The 20,931-nt window shown below is 47.9% G+C and overlaps 1 protein-coding gene across 2 annotated transcripts; it reads left to right on the forward strand.

Annotated features, from left to right (window-relative positions):
- Positions 1-6,535: 6,535 nt before the first annotated feature.
- Positions 6,536-14,260, forward strand: OSR2 (odd-skipped related transciption factor 2). 2 transcript variants are annotated; one of them, XM_040494089.1, is made up of 4 exons: positions 6,536-6,935; positions 10,974-11,742; positions 12,812-12,911; positions 13,674-14,260. In XM_040494089.1, the coding sequence occupies exons 2-4, from the start codon at positions 11,087-11,089 to the stop codon at positions 13,854-13,856; spliced, it is 939 nt and encodes a 312-aa protein (XP_040350023.1). In that variant the 5' UTR covers positions 6,536-6,935; positions 10,974-11,086; the 3' UTR covers positions 13,857-14,260. The 2 variants fall into 2 exon arrangements, with proteins under 2 accessions (XP_040350023.1, XP_040350024.1); XM_040494090.1 differs by having other exon boundaries at positions 13,756-14,260.
- Positions 14,261-20,931: the final 6,671 nt, after the last annotated feature.

Consider the following 20,931-nt stretch of genomic DNA (forward strand, 5'->3'; position numbering starts at 1 on the left):
TTTTTTTTTTCCTGAATCTAAAAATAGACAAGAGGCTTCCAATAGACAAGAGATCCTGTTTTTTAAGGACCTGCCACTGCTTGTGAGGCAGGGTCTCCTATTGTTCTCACTGCCCACAAACAGAAAATCTTGAGGAAAGCAAGTGGTCCAGTGGGGGTGGCTCTTTGCCTGGCTAAGAACAGAAGTTCAAGTCAGGGTTCTGAAGAGAAAGTGCAAGGTGAAAGTTTGAGGTTGATCTGGCATTAAGAAAATTACCAAGTTGGAGTTTCATTCAAAGTTTTACATACTGGGGGGGGGGGTGGTAAATGAGTCTTATACTCCCATGCAAAGGGTAATGGGATTTGACCCAGTCTAAAGGTGACAAATCTGCAGGTGGAGGATCTCTACATCAACACCCAGGTGTACCTGACCTCAGGAAGCTGGGAAGTCAAGGACCCCAAGATGCAAGAAGGCAGCAAGTGGGAATCAGCAAGTGCAGAGTCTGTGAGCAGACCATGCATGTCAGTTTCAGCTGCCCTAAGAGCGTCCTGTGCAGCCTCAGGGAAACCCAAAGGCACAGAAGCTTCCAGCCCAGGTCCAGACAGGATCCGCAGGTTGTGACACTCGCTCCTCTCAGCTGGTGTCAGGCACTCTGACCCAGTGCAGGGAGGACAGGGAGAGTGTGGGCAGTGTGTGTCAAGATGTGTGAGAAGTGTATGCAGCAGACTCACAGAACCACTAGGATGTGATGGAAAATGGGGGGTGGGGGGAATACTATCATGAGAATACTGGGCAAGGGAAAGAGTGGAGAGTCCCAAAGGGTCTGAAACTAAAATGAAGTGCGATGACATGTGTGGTCCCTAATAGGGACATTTCCTGAAATTATACCAGTTCCTGTATTAGATAATAATAATAACAACAACAAACTGGCCGTGAAATGAGAAGGCACCCATACTGCTTTCTCTCCCTCGCACTTGCCCACACATCCCGACCTGCCTCCATGAAGGGAGGGTTCGCGCCTAGATCCCTTGACAATCCTCTGCAAATCTCCAAGGACTTGGAAGGTACCTCTGGAGATCAGGTGAATGAATAAATGAATGAACTAATGAATGAGCGAATGAATGAATGAAATAGCTGCCCCAGGCCAGACGTTTACGTCTGCTGTCTGTGGTGGAAAGAGAAATGAAGGCAAAGAGGGAGAAAGGAATAGAGGGAGAAATAATTCCGCACGCCCGCGATGGCCCTCAATGTCAATATGATCGAGGTCAGTGGTTCCCAGACTTTGGTGTGCATCAGACTCACCTGGAGGGCTTGTTCAAACACAGTTCTCGGGGCCGCACTCCCACAATTTCTAAGTCAGTAAGTGGGGCCAGAGAATCTGCATTTCTAACAAGTTCCAGACGTTGCTGATGCTATTGGACCGCACTTTAAGACGGATCCCAGCGTCCCAGGGGAATGACCTCTGCAGCGAGTACTGGAAACTCCAAGGTAATCTAAGACATTTAAAAAACAGACCACAGAGAACCGAGAGCACAACTGCTCCGATCCAGCTAGCTCACCGCGGTACAGCGATGGGAGCCCATTGGAAATCAAGATTTTTCGTTTGAATTTTCCCAGTGTTAAAGCGTTGGCAAGTAACTTTGTCTGTATTTTAAGTGAAAGCGTAACAAAATTAGGCTTGCAGATTCTGTCCTAGTCTTTGCTGAGTATCTTTTCGGAGTGCGAGGGCTGGGACAGTGCCACGCTGGGCGAGTGGAGGTGCCCCAGCACCAGCCACAGGGCCGTCCCTCCTGGGAAGCTCCTGGGTCTTGTCCTCTGATGCTTAGGTCTTCTTAGTCACGAACACCAACGAGCTCCGTTAGAAAAGCACCTTGAATTCGAAGCTGTCCTTTGGCTCGGGAGCGTAGGCTTTGACCCGGCTCTCTCGAGGCAAACTTCAGGAGATCCGCTTCCCTGGGGGCACTGACGCTGAGCGCGCGCCCCGTCCCGGCACACCGGCCCAAGCCCATGCCCTTGGCTACAGGCGCCTGCCTCCCGGCCTCTCTGCTCCGCCCGCGCCCAGCACGTGCCGAGCCAGCCCACGCTGCTACCTGCTCCTGCCCCCCCAGCGGGACCTCTCCAGACTCTGCGCAGCACGAAGGCGCGGAGCCGTTCTCAAGGGCCAGGGCCTTCGCAACACCACGCGACTCCAGAAAGGCTGTCGGATCGCGGGGCGGCCTGGATTCGGCGCTGGTCCTCGCTGCTTCGGCATCGGGGAAAGCCAAACACCGATGGTACCCAGGCTTACAAGAGGGTCTCCCCCTAAGCTTGCCCACCCCTGCAAAGGCCACGTAGATCCGACCCGATCTAAGGCCTACGCAGACAGCTCCCCCTTCCCGGTGACTCGATGCCACGCAAACCGGCGGCTGGAAGGGCGCCAGCTTTGGCCTCCAGCCGAGTGAAGCTGAGCGAGGGCACAGACGCAGGGAGAGCGCTGCCTGAGGCTGACCGGCCTGGCCCCATTCAGGAGGTGGCTGGGCCCAGGGATTGGATGGCTGGAAGCGGCGAGTGTCCCTCAGCACCCACACCCCTCCGCCACGTCCTGCTCCGGGAAGGCTCCCGGGGCGATCTGGGAGCCTCGCCACGCGCCTCTTCCCGCTCTCGGCCTTAAGGAGAGCATGGTCCGTCCAGGAGACCCATTCCCGACAGGGCGTCAAATGATGGGGTAGGAGGAAGCATAAGTCGCGGGAGTGGGTCAGCCTTTCCTAATACGGTCCCCAGAGAAACTCTCTTGCCTCTCCCACAGGGACAATGTCTGAGGCCTTGGAATCGGCTGGAATCTGAGCTGATCAGAACAGGACCGCCCACGAACTCCTTGCATTGGGGTCAGACCTGGGGTCTTGCCCTGCCCTGCGAAAGTCAGAGCCTCCCAGAGCGGCGCCGTGAGTCCGAAAACTTGTCTTAGAAATTCTCTCCAGGCAAAAAGTCGAGAAGTGGTGGGGCTGGCGGGGGGGGGGGGGGCGGGCGGAGGAACCGCGCGGGGCGTTCACCAAGGCCCCAGCGTTAGGGCCTGACAGCAGGCCAAGGCCTTCTCCCCAGAAACCCTGCGGCGCACATGACTCTTCCTCCACAGCAAAGGGGCCCAGGTCGAGGTGAAAGGAATCCACGGCCAGCGGGGTCTCTGGCGGCTCCGCACTCTCACCGGGTGGCCGCCCCCGGCGCCCGCGCCAGGTAGTGCTCGGCAATTGCCTCCAGGGGGCGCTGCGGCCCTTCCCGCCGGCCGCGGAGCTCTCTACCCGCGACTGCGCTTTCCCAGCCCATCCCAGTGTAGAGCGCCGACTCGAACATACTTTTCTAAAAGATAAAATTCTTAGTCTTTTGGTCCCTGTTCCACACCCTCAGTTCTGAGCCCAATGCCCGCGATCCTCCTCTAGGTTTTCGCAGACCTCCTCACAGCGCCCAAGCCCAGAGGATACCTGGGCTTCCCGCTCCTCGGGGCTGGAGGTGGGAGGGAAAGCGGCTAACAGTGCGCGAAGTTCAAATGCAAAAGGTCTCCGCCCTAAAGAGGCTGAGGAAGTCTGGGGAGAAGGGAGGCAAGTCCACAGAGGTAATGGCAGCTGGGATCCCTGGAGAAAAAAGATGGGGTTACCATAATTTGTATCTTAAGGGGTAAACACGTTTAGGATGTCCGCAGCGCGCGGTCAGAGTGGGAGAGGCTCGGAGTCAACTGCAAGGAAACCTGTTGTCTGACACCTGCTCGCTGCTTTACTGGCAGAGCCTCCTGGGTGGGCCGAGGAGGGGGAGAGGGGACTACTCTGCGGGCCCCCTCCTCCTCCAACTCTGCGTTTCCTCTCTCCGGCCTTCGCCGAGTCCTTCGGGGGCGTAAACTTTCAGCAGTTCGGGTTTGAACACAACTGCTCACGCGCTCCTCGTCGGTCTGTTAGCCATTGCCCTGGAAGCGTCCTTGGTGTCGAAAACCCAGAACCCAGAGCGAAGACAGCAGATGACCGAGTTGGCGGAAATGTCAGAGTGAACCGGCGGCGCAGCTCCGGGAGGGCGCAGGGAGAATGAGACGGCTGCGCAGAGACTCAGACCCCCTGAGTAGCTGCGCCGCTGTAGGCTCCAGGACTTCCCTCTCGGCACACACGGACCCCACAACTCGCCGAGGGCCGGGTGGCCTATCTTCCCAGCGGGGCGTTGTCGTCTGGGGAGTCCGGCCGGCGAGGCTGCTCCTGGGTGGGCCTCCACAAAACGTGCGCTCTAGACGCTGGCGTGGGCGAGGGGCTCGCCCGGGCTGAGCCTGGAGAAACTCAAGGTCCCCCAACGGGGTGGGCGCAGAGATAGCCGGGGAGAGCCCTGCGTGCAGGGCAGCGCGGCGCTCAGCCCCCCGCTTGCTGTCGGCCTGGGGCGCGCACCTGCCCAGTGCAGCGGCCCGGCCTAGAGGCTCCCGAGGCGCTGCCCCGTGAAGCGGCTTGCAGCAAAGCCCGGAACTCGTCGACTCCTCACTACCGTTCAAGCAACAGCAGCCCTCGGGCCGGCGTAGCCCAGACAACACTGTGGAACTTCAGAGGCTGGGGTGGGCGAGGTAAACACGTTTATGAAAAACCTGGGCCCAGGAGGTTTGCGTAAAGAGGGCGATGCTCGTAGGAGGTTGGAATTTCTGTCTACCCGGCAGGAAAAGCAGGCGGCTCCTTGCACACACTCATACAGGGTGGGAAGGTGTGAAGCCGGCCGCTGGGGAGTTGCCTCCACTTTGGAAGAGGAAATACGAAGCGTAGGAACACTCTTCAGGTCACCACCCCGGGAGTGTGTGTCCTGGGGGTCTGAAAGAAGAGAAAGTTCCCTCCAAATCTTCCAAATTGAGAAAAGCTGCGGAAGGAATGAGGTGGTTAGAGAGAGGGGACCGCAGGCATCCCGGTAGTTGGAACTCAGGACTGAGCGCTGAAATGAAAGGACCCCTAAAGAACCCTCTAGGGAAAACTTGTTGTTTAAAAAACAAAACAAAACAAAACAAAACCTAAACACCTACGCGTTCTACTTCCATGCTGTTTGTCAAATCTACTTTAAGCAGTTAAATGCTGAAGCATATTAAACACTTGGCTCGCTATTCCAAGCTCACTTTTTAACCTTGGAGAATTTGAAATTGGAAAGAAAGGGAAAAAAAGATCTACTATCCCTGAATTATGTTTTATCAGAACAACGAAAAATTCCATCCATCTGGACATAAATAAAATAGAAGGAATTGTATCTTATTAATATAATATCTCGTAGCTTCTGCCTGGTTCACCAATTACTGGTTAACCTTTTGACAAATTTTAGGCTTCTGCTTATATTTACCCACTTCCCCGCACGATGAGATTATTATAATTGTCCTTTGGGGCGGCACATCCAACACCATCTTTTGACGGAACACTTTTGAATTGTACACAGCATTTGGGCTGGAAGATTGGCGCCCCTCAAAGCGCGAACTTGCCGGGGGCTAACGCAAATCCCCTCTGGCGACTCGTCTGGGACGAAAGGCGTTTTCTTCAGTGTTGCTCACACAGATCTCATCTGGAAAGAGGCTGTTTAAAATGACTGTGTCATTCCCTTTCTGTCACTAGGTCACCCTACTTACGGCTTAGCTGAAGTGCGTTCTGCAATTACGCTTACCCAGGACCAAACCTTTAGAAGAACCTGAAAATTTTATCACTATACTTCAAATTCGATTAAGTTTTCCTGGAGACTGAAAAGTGAACTGCATTTTTTTTTTTTGCTGGAAATGAAGATGTACATGTTTTGAGAAGCTACAATAGTATTTTCCTAAAAATTTAAAGTGATTGTTCTTCACCCATTCCAGATGGATTCTTTATTGTTTGCCAATGGGTTGCAGATGCCCACCCCTTTAATCAAGTTGGTTAACTGCTTATAAAATGTACACTGGCTGATTAAACCTTAAATACTGGAAGAAATTTCTTCTGGGACATTCCACATGTCTTTGCAGTAATTACGAAATTAGTCAATTGTCACCTCTAAAAACAAACTTCGTTTTGAAAACAGCAAGCAAGAGCAGACTACAGATATAGTCATAATTCACAAAAAGTATGTACAAAGCGGTATTTAAAATTGAAGGAAGGGTGATATATGCTGGAATATACAATCTAGAACTGATTGACTTTACCGTAGCTACGGAGAAGATAGTTATATTAAACGTGTTAAGATGTGGAAATTAATCCGGCGAGCGCGCCAAGTAAAACTACAAAAAGCCCTTTGGGTTTCTCTGCAGGGTCTTCAGGATGCAGAGAACCAGTTGTTTGGTTTCTCACAGTGTAAGGAAAAGTGGCACGGAGAAGGAAGGGGGTGGGCTTTGCTTGTGTGTGAATTTTGAACTGAGTCACCTTCGGCTCATCTCTGTAACAGGGGGAACCTCCAGCAAACCTGTACCTTTAAGACTCAGTTGCTATCCAAACACAAGTAAACAGAGTGGACCATTAGCGGGCGCCGGGCTCGGAGGCGGAGCCAGGCTCCGTGCGCCCCGCGCTGCTGCAGGACGCCCGCCCGAAGGGGAGGCGGGGCTGCTACTAAAGCCCGGGACTCTGGGCCGCGAGCAGCCTGGGGAGGGACGCGGGCGGGGACAGAGCTCCGAGCGCGCGCTGCTGGAGGGTGATGGCCCTGCGAGGCTGCAGACTCCGACCTTACCCGGAGTCCGCGGCAAGAGGCTCGCGGAGACGCGGGGTTCCGGACGAGCGCTGAGCTCCGGTTTAACCAGCCCCCCCCCCCCGGGCTTTACAAACTCCACGTCCACGGTCCCCCACGAAGGCGAGGATCCGCTCTCGGTTTTGCTGCTCGTCGTCCTCCAGATCATGTCCGCGGCTCCCGGGATTCCGCTCGGAAAAAGAAGTTTGCCCGGCGAGGACCCAATGACCTTTCCGAGCCGTGCGCCTCACTACCTGGGCCGGGTCTGAGCGAAGGTGCCCAGGCGGACCTTTCCGAGGGAGGTGAGTGTCCGCTCTGGGAAGGGGCTGCAGCCGCCAGAAGGAAGGAAGGGAGGATGGGTGTCGGGGGTGTGGGGGACACTCAGATTCTCGGTCCCGCGTGCCCCAAGTTCAGAACTGTGAAAAGAAATCATATGGATGCAATCTTGGGGCACTGTGTTTCTCACTTAATCGGATTCCAGGCACACCACTCCCAGCTAACACCCAAAGGCACACACTTGTATGCGCTGTTTTAGTTGTGTTTTGCGACATTTAATCTAAGTGTTCGGCAAGGCTTCTTAGAAAAGCTGCTCAACATACGCTCAGATAAAACCCCATAATCCCATGTGCTTCTGATGGTGCCGCAGTATTCCTAGTCCACCCGTCCCGGGGCAGCCGCAGCAGCGCAGCGCAGCGCGGACGCGCGGGGACTCACAGTGCCTGCCTAGCCAGCGCGTTGCAAGAGGGAAGTTACAGTTCAGTCCTAGGTAATCCTCCAACCTTGTGCTGGGCTTTTGATTTTCCTCCCAGTCTCCAGTCCTGGAGAGGGGGCAGAAGGCAAATTCCCTGAGGGTTTAAACGCTCGCCTCCTCGAGTAAGAGCAACAGAGAAAGGAGTAGTGGCGATTGCAGGAAGGAAGGAGAAAAAAGGTGTTTGCGGAGGGAGCGGGGGGATCCGTCTCCCTACCTGTTAGAACCTAGAGAACAAAAGAGGGCTGGCATTTCCCGAAGCGAAACGGCGCAGACAGCTACTTTCTCAGCTAAACTGCAGTCCTGAGCAAAACAAGAAAATTACTCACGCAGGGAGAGCGAGGGAGCAGAGAGAAACAGAACCCAGATTATGCGGAAGGCATCTTAATTTAATTAACTCCTTGGAAAGGCAGAGGCGCTGCAAAGGGGCAGGAACTTCGCGGCCCTTTTCCTCTGTTCACCTGATCCAGTCTGGCCATCGTTAGTACTTTCTAAATGATCTCCTTATATCTACTGGGACTATAGCTCTGATTTATGTAAAATTCCATTGTGGCTTCGGTTGAAATTCAGCAAGCCTATGGATCCATCAGCCGTTTGTCTCACACTAGCACACAGGTTTTAGCAGATGACCCCTGACTGTGTCTTATTTTTAGATAACTGAATGTAATAACAGCATTACCAAAGAGCAAGACTCTATCAGATTACCACGTACCTTTTTCCTCCCATGTTTTGAAAGCTTCGGTGAAATGAAATTAGTATGTACACATCTCACTTGTTGACAGCCAGTGAATTAAATTTTACAGAACTTCTGTACATGCCTGGAAATCCCTGCGAAGAAGACTGATAAAAGAAAATTAGTCTCAGCTTCACCAAAATATTTGTTTTTCACTGGCTCTTTCCTCGTAAAATTAGAAGTAACTAGTGGTCCAAAAAGGGGTAGTGGAGAAATGACAGCAGAGGATGATGACCTCTGTTACTGCCTGAAGCTCAGGGTGGGAACTACATGCTCCACTCCAGACAAAATGAAAGTGCTCTAGCTCTCTTCGTTGACTTAAAACATCTTTTGACATATATTTCCAGCAACTCAGTGCGAGAGTGGAAATCTAAATTCCCTGATTATTTATGGCAAAAGTGTTTGGTGGATATTAAGAGTCGTTCTGCTTGTAAAAGGGTTGAAGTCACCACTGGTTTGTCCTTCTTCTATGAAGAAACTATCTGTCCTGCAAATTAAAATGAAAACTTACTATGAAATAGCACGTTTATGCTGCTTTGGAGCTGAATTGTAATGGAGTTGCTAATTTTTGTGTTACAAACCATTTGAAGAAGATGGCAGGAGGATGGCACTCAACTTTTTGCTGGCAGAATTAATGCATAATGTTTATGGCAGATTTCACTTTGTGCATTTGAAGTGGAAATTACAGGTGGTGATATTCCTTCAGTTGACAACCCCCTCCCCTCATAACAGTGGTGGGAGTTATACTTTGCCTCCTGTATTTATTTCAAAGAAATCTAGTCTGGGAATACACCCAAATAATAATTTCGGTTTCCTCTCTGTGGGGGAAACCGCTTTTTAACACTAGGGGAAAAATAATATTTTGAATCTCTGGAAAATCCTCATTACACAAAAAGAAGGAAATAAATGTGTAATTTATTATTTTTAATGGAAAATGAGATAATCAGATAGATTACTAGGAATGTTAGTAGAATCCTTTTTCCCTGCCTTTCTAGGAGGGCTTGAGGGTTGCCACTGAACAAAAATGAATCGTGATTTGTGGTGGGAAAGTTTATTACTAATGGAGGTTTACAGTTTCGGTTGAATGGTCTGACTGAGACCCTCTGACTCTTCCACACCTCTCATTAACCCCCGGTCTGAACTCCCAGACTGAATACGACCAGGCAGAAGCGGTTCATTAATAAATCCCTGTCTCTGAGCATTCCAGAGGAGGAGAGAGAGAAGGTGTGGGCCTCACTGAAGCGACCAAATTCTGCCTTGTCAGAGCGCTGTGTCATTATCGCAGTCTCCCAAGTCTGCCCTCAGACCCGCGGGCAACACTTCACAGCGCACTAGAATAGATTCAGGCGTGTAAAGGGATGGGTGGTGAAGGAGCACTGGACAAACTTTCCCACCTTCCGGCTGGGTTCAAAAGCCAGGCTTAAAAGGTTGAATGGCTCCAATCGATCCGCCGGCCCCTCGCAAGCACTTAGCTGTGAGTCCCGCACCTGGGGAGCCTCCCTCAAAGGCAAGGCCCAGGTCTGAGGAGCTGGCAGAACCGCTGCTAAAAGGCGGCTGGCGGTGGGAAAAGGTGGGCCTTTCCCTAAAACGCAGGTTGGGTGTCCTGGGGAACCGGGGTCTGAAATCAGACCTCTGTATTGCCATTGGGGGAGCAGGAAGAGGGGAGTGAGTGCTCCCTGCTTAGGCCCAGGCCGCACACATCTCCCAGCAGATAAACGACCTTCCTCCAGGCTGGCAAAGCCGCACTGTACCCGGCCCGCCGTGGCTCCCCTGCTGCCCCTTCCCCAGGGAGTCCACTCTCCTCTCCACTCCTCTCTTCTCACCTCCTGAGGCCTCCCTGGTGTAGGAGCGGCTCCCGGTGCCAGGCCGGGAAGCCGCTCCCGCCTCCCGAGAGCTTGGCGCTCAGTCTGGGAGAAGGGGTTCCGGCCTCAGGGAGGTTCTCCGCCCACCCACCCGTATCCCCTACCACCGCACCCCACCCCCGAGAGCCTGAACCATCTGGAAGGGATCTTGGTCGGGGGGTGGGAGGGGACGGCTCCTGGGAAGGAGGAGGGGGCGATTCCAGGCTGAACCGGCTCCAGAGGTGTCACTTTTCTTTCCTGCGGCCCGTCACCGCTGATAAATGGGACTGAGGCAGAGGAAGGAAAAAGAAAACCTCCGAGGTCAACGCGGGGCGAGACCGTCCCCTCCGAGGGCCCTCCGGCCCTGGAGCGCGAAGCGCACCCCGACTGCGCTCCCGCACCCGCGGCGTGGCCGGGGTAAGCGCGGGAAAGGCGACCACGCGGCGGAACGGCCTGCGGGGGGCGCAGCGCGGGGAGCAGCAGCACCCGGGCTCCGCCGGGCGGTCCGTGTCGTTGCCCGGAGAGCTCGGAGGCGCCGCGGCGACAGAGGCTCGGCCCTGGGCCTGCGGGTGCTGGCGTCGCGGGCCGTCGCGGTTGCCAGACCTTCGCCGGACAGAGTGGGCTGGATGGGCTGAACTGGGTGCTGCCTCGGCTGAAGCACCGCCTTCCCCCAGCCCGCCTTTCTTTCTTTCTCCCGGGGCCTGGGTCTTCCGCTCAGTGCGTGCCCGCCAACCCCACCTTCCTCTGGGCGCCCACAGAAGGGCCGCCGGGGCGCCCGGCTCGCCGGAAAGCCACTTCCCGCCCTGCCTGACACCCTGGCCCCGGGTCTGAGCATGGTTCGGACCCGCACGGCAGGCGCTGTGGGGATCCCTCACCACTCCTTCGGGGGGCCCTGGTGTAGAGTGGGAAGGAGGACTTTGAAGGAAGGTGTGGTAACCCGCGCCGGCGCCAAAGGGCAGGCCGAGCCTGCTAGGATAATAGTCACAACTCTCCCCCTCTCTTCTCCTGCCATTTTTAGGGTTTTCTCTGCGTGCCTTTGTTTCTCTGGGTTCTCGCCGGAGCCCCACGCCCACCTGCCTCTGAGTCCTGGAAGACAGGGGCGGCTCCCTCCGCCCCCCAGCACCAGGGAAAATGGGGAGCAAGGCCCTGCCGGCGCCCATCCCGCTCCACCCGTCGCTGCAGCTCACCAATTACTCCTTCCTGCAGGCCGTGAACACCTTCCCCGCCGCGGTGGACCACCTGCAGGGCTTGTACGGTCTCAGCGCCGTGCAGACCATGCACATGAACCACTGGACGCTGGGGTACCCCAACGTGCACGAGATCACCCGCTCCACCATCACCGAGATGGCGGCGGCGCAGGGCCTCGTGGACGCACGCTTCCCCTTCCCGGCTCTGCCCTTTACCACCCACCTCTTCCACCCCAAGCAGGGAGCCATTGCCCATGTCCTCCCAGCCCTGCACAAAGACCGGCCCCGTTTTGACTTTGCCAACTTGGCCGTGGCCGCCACGCAAGAGGACCCCCCTAAGATGGGAGACCTGACCAAGCTGAGCCCGGGGCTAGGTAGCCCCATTTCGGGGCTCAGTAAATTGACTCCGGACAGAAAGCCCTCCAGAGGGAGGTTGCCCTCCAAAACGAAAAAAGAGTTTATCTGCAAGTTTTGCGGCAGACACTTTACCAAATCCTACAACTTGCTCATCCACGAGAGGACCCACACGGACGAGAGGCCATATACGTGTGACATCTGCCACAAGGCCTTCCGGAGGCAAGATCATCTGCGGGATCACAGGTGAGGTTGGAAAAGAGGTTGGCCTGGGTAGGGAAGTCGACTTTGTTCAGAGTACCGAGTCCTGATAGACAGTCTAAATGTCACCAAAATCCCCTCTAAACCAGAATATATTCCCAAAGGCCCTCCCTGGCCAGCTACAGCTAACCCCCAACTGTTACCTTTTTCCTCCTCTGTCTCTGGCTGCGTCCTGGTTTGGGATGCGGAAGGGCCTTTCCTCATTCTTAGGCAGTTACAATCTGGTGGGTTGGTCTTTGTATACTGTTTCCCAGTTTCCTCCGGGTCGCCAATGGGGGGGTGGGGCCAATAAAGCCGAGGGACCCCAAAGACCTTCCCACGGTGGGTACCAGTTCTAGCTGCTGTCAGACCATTTCTAGAAATCTACTCGGGCCACCTCTACTGGGTTCCCTCCTTTCCCTATCTCCCCACCCCCAGGTGTGCCCCAGAGCCTACCAAGGCGACCTTTCTTTTATTTTACTTATGGGGGTCTTGAGATCACTGAATTTAGAAACGGGGCCCCACCCCGCAACACCCTACGACCTTAAACTTTGCATTAATAAATGGCAATTGAAGAAATACTGTAACGTAAGTGTTTTCATCGGGTAAAAGCTTCCAAGGAGTGGGGGTGGGGGTATCTTTTCTTGGACCCTGCTTGTAGTTCTACAGCACTGGGACTCCTGTTGGGATCCTCCGTGGCTGTTTAGGGATTGGGTAAAATCGGTTCCCCTAAAGTCGGCCTTGCCTAACATCCTGATTTGGCCAGTTTAAATACCAGAGAAAACCGAAGAGACCAAGAAGGACTCATTCGGCACGTTTTTGAGCTCCAGAATACACCAGAGAGGGCGATCAAGTGTAGATAAAGCCGGCGTCCGGTGAATGTTTTGAAGAATCTGTTAGTTGAGGTTAACCATAAACAGAATTACACAGAGGAAAAAAAAATACAATCTATAAACATAAATAATGGGAATCCCGTTTCTTCTGCCCTTTCACGACTTGGTTTTGAGTAACTGTCAAAAGAAGCTCCTCACCGTGGTGTAAAACCATTTCAATGAAACCTTATATTGATTTTCAGGTATATCCATTCCAAAGAAAAACCTTTCAAATGTCAGGAGTGTGGGAAAGGATTTTGTCAGTCTAGAACTCTAGCGGTTCACAAAACTTTACATATGCAGGTAAGTTTGTTTTCTTGTTTAAAAACAATGGCTGGTTTCGTTTTATCATCTTTGCTCACAAAGGTGTTCAATGGCAAGCTCTTTCTCTTAAAAGGCTCTGTTTAGATTTAGTTTTCGAGGTGGGGAAAAGCAGCACTCAGCATTTTTTATGCAAAAAATTACTCTTACCTACCATAAAGCATTATTATATTTTTCTTAAAGAAAAGGCCATTCTCTTTATTCTAAGTCCTAACTTTAGATTTTTTTTTTTTTTTCCATCTGATCTGCCCTGCATTTAAAGCTTTCGTGTTTGGGAGGAAATAAAGGTAATTTTGATAATGGAGGCATAGTGAAATCCCATATGCTCTCTCTCCCAGGGGCCTCATAATTTGTAGTTTTCAGAACATTGAGGAATAGTTTAATTTTCCAGCAAAGAGGAGCCTTATTACCCGGGAGAATGTCGTTCCTTAAGAGTGGATTAGAGTTTTTTCCTTCCTCCTTTTCCTGCCTGTGACACGGTGATGAAATGTAAAGAGCTGGAAATCACAAAGCCCACCGCGGTGGCCACCGGCAGTTATCAGTGTAATCGGGCCTCTGTGTGTGCCTGCGCGAGTGCGTTCTTGATTGGAGGATTAGGAGCCAGATTTGTTCGTGCAAGTCCCCTCTTTTGTTGTCGTGCGCGTGTTATGTTAACGCTTGTGATACCGATAAGACAGAAACTATTGAGAAGGGTGCGGTGGTGGTGTGAAGGATTAATCCTTTGCTTGCTTCACATCTGAACAGGAATCTCCACACAAATGTCCCACATGTGGAAGAACCTTTAATCAGAGAAGTAATCTGAAAACTCACCTTCTCACCCATACAGACATCAAGCCCTACAGCTGCGAGCGGTGCGGCAAAGTGTTCAGGCGAAACTGTGATCTGCGGCGGCACAGCCTGACTCACACCCCGCGGCAGGACTTCTAGAGAAGCCCAGGATGTGTCCCGTGCCGCCGCTGCTCCCCTCCCCAGACACTTCTCCACGCCTCCCACCCAAGGGTCGCACCCCCAACCCCTCACTGACCCCAGCTCTTCCCTTGCTGTAGCCGCACCTGCAGCTCCAGGGAGTTAACTCTTCTTCTCGAGGACTGAGGACTGTAGAAAGCCACACAAGTACATCCCTTCACAAAGAGTATATGCTAGTTTCTTGTAGATATTCACAGCTCATTTTAGAGCTCTGTACATAATGTCGTGGGTCTTCGTTTTGTTGTTTTGTTTTGTTCGTTTTTGTATCTTGTTGGATGCACCTAGATATGGAAAATGGAAGCCAAATTTATCTTTAAAGAGTGTATTTTCAAAATAAAACCTTTTCTTGTTTGTTTCAACACTTCTGCAAAAGTGTCTTGCTATTTAACTTCTGTTCTTCCGCTGGGCTCTGGGAGAGTAGGATGCCTCTAAAATACTCAACATTGAGGGTTTTCTTTATCCCTAGGTTTTTAAAATAAGACTTCTCACAATTCTCTGAGACTTCAGCTCTTCCCTTTCTGTGTTATGGTATTTTTGAATTGGACAATTTAGATTTGGAATTTTTGGTTTTCAACAGATATTAAAATTGATACCCTCGAGGTTTTATCCTCTTTTGTTTATTCTAATTCTTTGTGTGTTATTCCTTCTGATAAAAAGCAATATAATGATTGTTAATAGCATGCAACTCCATGACTGACCTACCTGAAAGCACAAGATGGAAAAGTCCTTGACCTAATGTCAAAGTTTATGATGGACTTCTCTTACCATTAGACTTTGAACACTATGATTTAGCACTGTAGACAGAGACTTTACCCTGGTTTCAGGAGAGAAGTCTAATAATACTCCTATAGAAGAGCGCAGGAAGATACAACCTTCAGAAGATGGGGGACAAGAGGAGAAAGGAGAAACTACTTAGCTGTGAAAATATTGCTTTCCTAGGGTGGAGATGTTTTCTTCTAGAAGGTTCAGATTTCTCTGCAAAGCAAACTTGAGCTAGGTCACTTGCAAAGTTTTCATCACTGGTTGGTCTTTTGTCCCTGGGAAAATGCCAGAAGTATAGGTACTCTGTGTGGAGCTCATGGGAAGCATGTCACAATCTTCTGAGGCATTTCAACCTTTCCCAGATGATTCCTGGGGAATGTGACACTGGCATCATGACAACCTGTATAGGATTTGGGTGGAAGACTTTGGATACAGATAAACTGTAGTACTATGCAGAAGTCCTGGAAGGGATATAACTGAACTTAAGGAGGGAACATCAGAGGAACCCATGGCCCAGTAGCCCAGAAGGTACTCACAGACTTTAACACTGAACAATAGGGTAAATTAGGTATTCTCAGATTTTTCATTTTTATATTTGTATTAGATGGCATGTTTCATCTTTAGGGACTAGGCATCACATCCTGTGTTTGTACTTTAGAATCCTCCAGAAGGGTACATAGGGACTTGAGGACTCGATTCCAAATTTTTTGCCAGTACCTTGTTCAACACAATTTACAAAGAGGTTTCAAACGTGTTCCAGATTCAATGCTTACTCTGTTCTCAAGGGAACTGGCTGGAAGTCACTGACGCTTCTCATGAGAGATGAATTCTATCCAACAAAGTGTCCACTCACCAAGCCCGTGTGTCTAACACTCACACAAATGCATTTCCCAACATGGGATGGGCCCAAGCCTTCACTGAGGAGAGGGGGCAGGGAAGAGTGTGAGGGTGCATGTGTGTGTGGTATTTAGAAGACTGAAACTCTTGTTTGTTTTCTTGTGTTTGTATAGAATTAACTCAGTGACCTCCCTACCTCTACTCTCTCAAGATCCTGCCTACCTTGGCACAGAAGATTTGAATACTTTAGGGCAGGGTTACACATTGACTGTCCCTAGAGCTCCCCTAATCCCGCAGGCATTTCCATGTCCTCAGTCTCGCTTCTCCACCCAACCCAACCAACTATAAGTGTCAGAATTCCATTGCACAGGGTTCAGTCCAATTATCAAAGAATGACCCTTGCTCACTATCAAGCTCAGGCATATCCTTGAAGTCAGTGTCACAAGGATATTTAGATAGGAATACGGTTCCTCTGCATTTATTTTAGTTAAAAAAATGGGAATCAGAAGGGAATGAGGAAAAAATAGAGAAAGTGGAGAAAGCAGTTACTCTTCCCAGATACACACTATTTCAAAAATTAATGTTGATTTGTTTATATAGTTATTAATTTAACAAGTGCACATTTTGGGATCTTGACTACTTAGTAATTTGAAAACCTACACTAGGGTTTAATTTAATAGCTCCCTTCCTTCAGTCTGCACTCCTGAAGCCAGCATCCATCTAGACTCAGAAAGAGATCTAGCCTCATTGCTCTCTCTTTCCACACCTCATGATCTCAGGGGAACTTTGGAACAGTGGGTTCTTTCCTCTCCAAATGCAGAGTTTTGTTTTCTTCTTTATAATGTTCAAGTATGCAGGAAATGAATCTTATGTGAGAAAAACTTATAAGACATCATAAGGAAAATGATATCTTGTAGCTTATGAAATTAATCTACTGAGTTTTGGTGTGGTGTTTTTTTTTTTTTTTTTTTTTGGTTTAGGGAAGAGTCATTATTTGAGTTTTAGATTAGCCTGTGTTTTCCTTACACCCTCTACCATAGTCAACTCATGAATCAATACTCCTGGCCAGAGACCAGGAATGGGAAATATCACGAGTCATAACCACAGTGCTGAAGAACTTCATGTACAACAGTTAAGTATTCAGCTGTGACTTTAATCTTATTTTGCAATCCATGTGTGGGATTTTAAAAATAATATCTAAAATTAATTACATTTTAACCAATTATTAATGTAAAATTATGAATGTGTGTTAGGTGCATGTATTGAAGGTCATTGTAGTACCAGCGCTTTATAATTGCAGTAATTAAAATTGCTATTTTGCCCAGGCACATCCTCTTTTACGTGAGGAAACTTACAAAAGTTTAACTCTAAGACTACTAAATATTTAAAAAGCAAACAAATCTAAAATTTCAAATTATAAATAAGCCTAATTACTACTAATGATGAAATCAGAAGCATATACTGGGAGTTTCTTCTACTGTTCATTTGTCAGATGTTAGCATAGACGTTTGAACCTCTTCACTTAAATCATGTTCAGTCAGGTACCCTTGCCCTACTTTTGTTTCTAGAGGAGCAGCCTACCCCTGGAAGGTACTTGGGAAACATTAGTTCTTGAAAATTGCCAACATGACAGACTACATGCATTTGGATTGAACACGGAATAGAATCTACAGCAAATTTTACTACAAGAAGGGTATTACCATGGCATAATGGGCTACCTTCCTATTCCCAAAGTAACATTAATATTATTATAATAATAAAGAAAGAGGAAACGTTGATGAAACCATATAGCACATTGTAAACAGGAATAACTTTTGATTTTTGAGGATTATTTGTTTTCACATTTATCAGTGTATTATATTGAGACCGTATTTCCCAATTTTTCCTTCTGAAATGTAACTTTCCACTGATAACCACCTCTGCTGACAGCACCTAGCAATAAAGGGAGTGGAGATTCAGAATGATTCAGCTTTGATGACCTGAGATATTTCAAGTTCATTCCTGTTTATTGCTGTTTTCCCCCTCCAACACAAATTACATTATCATAAGCTATGTAACTTTTCCTATATAATCATCCAAGGCAAAAAATGACAGTGAAAAACTGTAAGTAACCCAAACAGCCTATAAGAGGAAATGGTTGGGTAAATTATAATGCTATATCTGTTATGTATGGCATAATACTAGGTATATATTATACTATTGGGTATAGCTTTCTACTGCAAACAGAAAACCTGACTAAAAGGGGCTTGAACAATAGGGGATTTATTTTCTGACATAACAAGAGGTCTAAAGGTAGGATCCAGAGAGGTATAATTAATTGGACTGACAAGATTATCCAGAGCCCAGTTCTTCTTACTTTTCTTTTGTTCCATCTTTAGTGTGTAGACTGGCTCCCTTCATGGCCACAAGATGGTTGCAACAGCTCCAACCACCAGTTCTAGTGCTTCCTTTTCACACATATTTCACAGGTAGGAAAAGGATTTATTTCTTTTTTGTATCACTTTTTAAGAATTAACAATTTCTGCATAAATCCAACCTGTAGACTTGCCCGTATATCTTATTGGTCAGAATTAGGTCAACCTGCTAATTCCTCAGCCAATCGCTGACAAGGAGAATACAATTATCCTGCAATGGACTAAATAAAACTCCTCTTATAAGCATAGAAATGGAGCTAGCCTTCCCTGAAGCCTCTGATTGCCCGAAAAAAACCCTGATTTCTGTTAGCAAGGAAGAAAGGAAAACAGTGTTGTGAATATAAAGCAGATATTAAAGATGAAGTTTCTGGTAATAACCTTATGTTAGGAGGTGCTTATGTTGTAACATAGCAAGATATTCAATGGCATGTACAATATTACCCAAACTATATAAACAAACAAAATCTTGAAAAAACTAAGCAGAGGGGCGCCTGGGTGGCTCAGTCGGTTAAGCGGCCGACTTCAGCTCAGGTCACGATCTCGCGGTCCGTGAGTTCGAGCCCCGCGTCGGGCTCTGGGCTGATGGCTCAGAGCCTGGAGCCTGTTTCCGATTCTGTGTCTCCCTCTCTCTCTGCCCCTCCCCCGTTCATGCTCTGTCTCTCTCTGTCTCAAAAATAAATAAAATGTTAAAAAAAAATTTTTTTTAAAAAGAAAAAACTAAGCAGAAATAAAGACTAGCAGAAAATACACCGAAATGTTAATAGCAGTTATTCATGAGTAGCAAGCTAAAGGTGTGTTTTTCTTCTCCTTTTCTTTTTTCAAAATTTCTATTTGAAAAAAATTTTATGTTTATTTTTGAGAGAGAGAGAGAGAGAGAGGCAGACAGAGATGGAGACAGAATCGGAAGCAGGCTCCAGGCTCTGAGCTGTCATCACAGAGCCTGTTGAGGGGCTCAAATTCACAAACCATGAGATCATGACCTGAGCCGAAGTCTCATGAGCCAAAGTTGATGCTTAACTGACTGAATCACCCAGCGCCCCTCTTCTACCTTTCTTATTTTCAACTTTCCCACAATAAGCATGTGTTAGTTTTATAAAGGAAAAAATAATAAACATTATTTTTAAAATTCAAGATAAAGCCTTAGTTTCCTCAATATATTTTTTCATATGGCTTTATTGTCTCTGACCAGCCTTTGCTTTGTCTCTTGTCCACACAAACCCACGTATACACTCTTGCTTCTTCTAAACCACTTCTTTAATTTCATTACATCTTTCTAGTTTCTTTCCATTCTTCCTTGATTTCTATTCACATTTCTTTTTCCTATCTTTTCTCTTCTCTAGGTTTCTGTATACTGGTTCTTTGTTTTCTTCCTTGTAAGAACTTCAGTAATTCTAGCTCAGTGTTCCTCCAGGTATGATCATCAGACTTACCCAGGGTACTTATTTCTGGGCTCTCCCTAATCCAGTGTGTGACTTGGGATTCCTGGTGATAAAGACTCAGAACTCTGTATTTTAAACAAACACTTCAGGTAGTTCTTATGTGTATTACAGACTGAGAATGTCTGCATTAGCCTTTGACACCATCATTCCCTTTATCTTATCCATCAGCCATTTACTATGTGCCTACCGTAATAAACATAAAATAAATTTCAACCCGCTTTTCTTTACTTATTTACTCATGTCCTTGACGTGGTGAAAATTTCCTCTGCCTTTATTCTTATTACTCTTCTATGGTCTCTCTATGTACTTTTCTTTTCTATTGTTGCTGTCTCCAAATTAGATTTATCTTTTTTGCACTAATAGACATCTTTGGCTTTGATATTTTATTTCTTTGTTCTTTTTTGTTCTCTTAATCCATTTGCTAATTTAAAGAGGCAGGAGAATAGAGAGAATATAATAATTGATTAAGATGAGAAAATCACAGAGAAGTAAAAATAATTCTCTTTTGGATTTGTATATTGAAATATTGTCACCAAATGACTTGTTACTTTGGCTTCTGTATAAAGAACATTAAGTTGCTATGAGTAATGCTTTATGTATTGAGCTGTGTGTGTGTGTGTGTGTGTGTGTGTGTGTGCACAACCTAAAATTTGTTTATTAGATTATTTTATTATTACACTAAAATTTCAGAGTAGGTGGCTATATGTTGTGATGGAAAAAGCCATGGACATGAAGTCAGAAGATGGATTTAAGGGCACCTGGGTGGCTCAGTCAGTTAAGTGTTCCACTCTCAATATTGGCTCAGGTTGTGATTTCATGGTTCTGGGATTAGCCTTGTGTCGGGCTCTGTGCTAAGCATGGAGCCTGCTTGGGATTCTTTCTCTCCTCTCTCTGTTCCTACCCCATTCATATGCTCTCTCTCTTTCCTCTCTCTTCTCTCTCTCAAAAGATCTTTTTCTAAAGATCTAAAAGATCTTTCTAAAGATCCATCTTTTTCTAGAAGAAAAGATGGATTTAATTTTTTAAGCTCTGGAATTGTTTATAGACAAAACATTTAACCTTTTTGAGGCTCAGTTTCTCATCTGTAAAATGTGAGTTTGCCCTACATAATAAGGTCTTCTCCACTTTGTAAGATTTATGGTTCTCATTTAGGTAAGCATGAATGTATTATTAGATGAGCATTGTTCACTTCACAAAAGCTAGAAAATACCAAGAAATCATATCACTTCTCTCTCATAAAATATGTTATTAACTCAGTAAAAATAAATGTAGGCTTACAAATTAATTTCTACTTGAAACTGTCATATCATGTTTTTCTAAAACTTCTGAAATATTAGAGGCTCTTTGGTTGATTAAAAGTAAAGTTTTTAAATTGAAAAGGAATTGTATTTCTTTATCATTTTCAGCTGATAAAAACAATCATGCTTATTGTAAAAAAAAATTCAAACCATATAGAAGTCTATAAGTAGAAGTCTCTTATTTCCTCACCCCCACTAATGACCCTATTAGTTTCATTCCCCAGAGGTAGCTACTGTTAACATTTTTGGTCTGTCTTTCTGGACATTTTGCTGTGGATATTCAAAG

This window comes from Herpailurus yagouaroundi, unplaced genomic scaffold (assembly GCF_014898765.1).
Source record: "Herpailurus yagouaroundi ecotype Mexico unplaced genomic scaffold, PumYag 186, whole genome shotgun sequence".
NCBI classification, from domain to species: Eukaryota; Metazoa; Chordata; class Mammalia; order Carnivora; family Felidae; genus Herpailurus; species Herpailurus yagouaroundi.

Bases quoted from the DNA above. Each gene is read 5' to 3' on its own strand.
- OSR2 (XM_040494089.1), top strand. From the start codon at position 11,087: ATGGGGAGCAAGGCCCTGCCGGCGCCCATCCCGCTCCACCCGTCGCTG. The intron at 11,743-12,811 runs GTGAGGTTGGAA...ATTGATTTTCAG, and splicing joins GATCATCTGCGGGATCACAG to GTATATCCATTCCAAAGAAA. The intron at 12,912-13,673 runs GTAAGTTTGTTT...ACATCTGAACAG, and splicing joins ACAAAACTTTACATATGCAG to GAATCTCCACACAAATGTCC.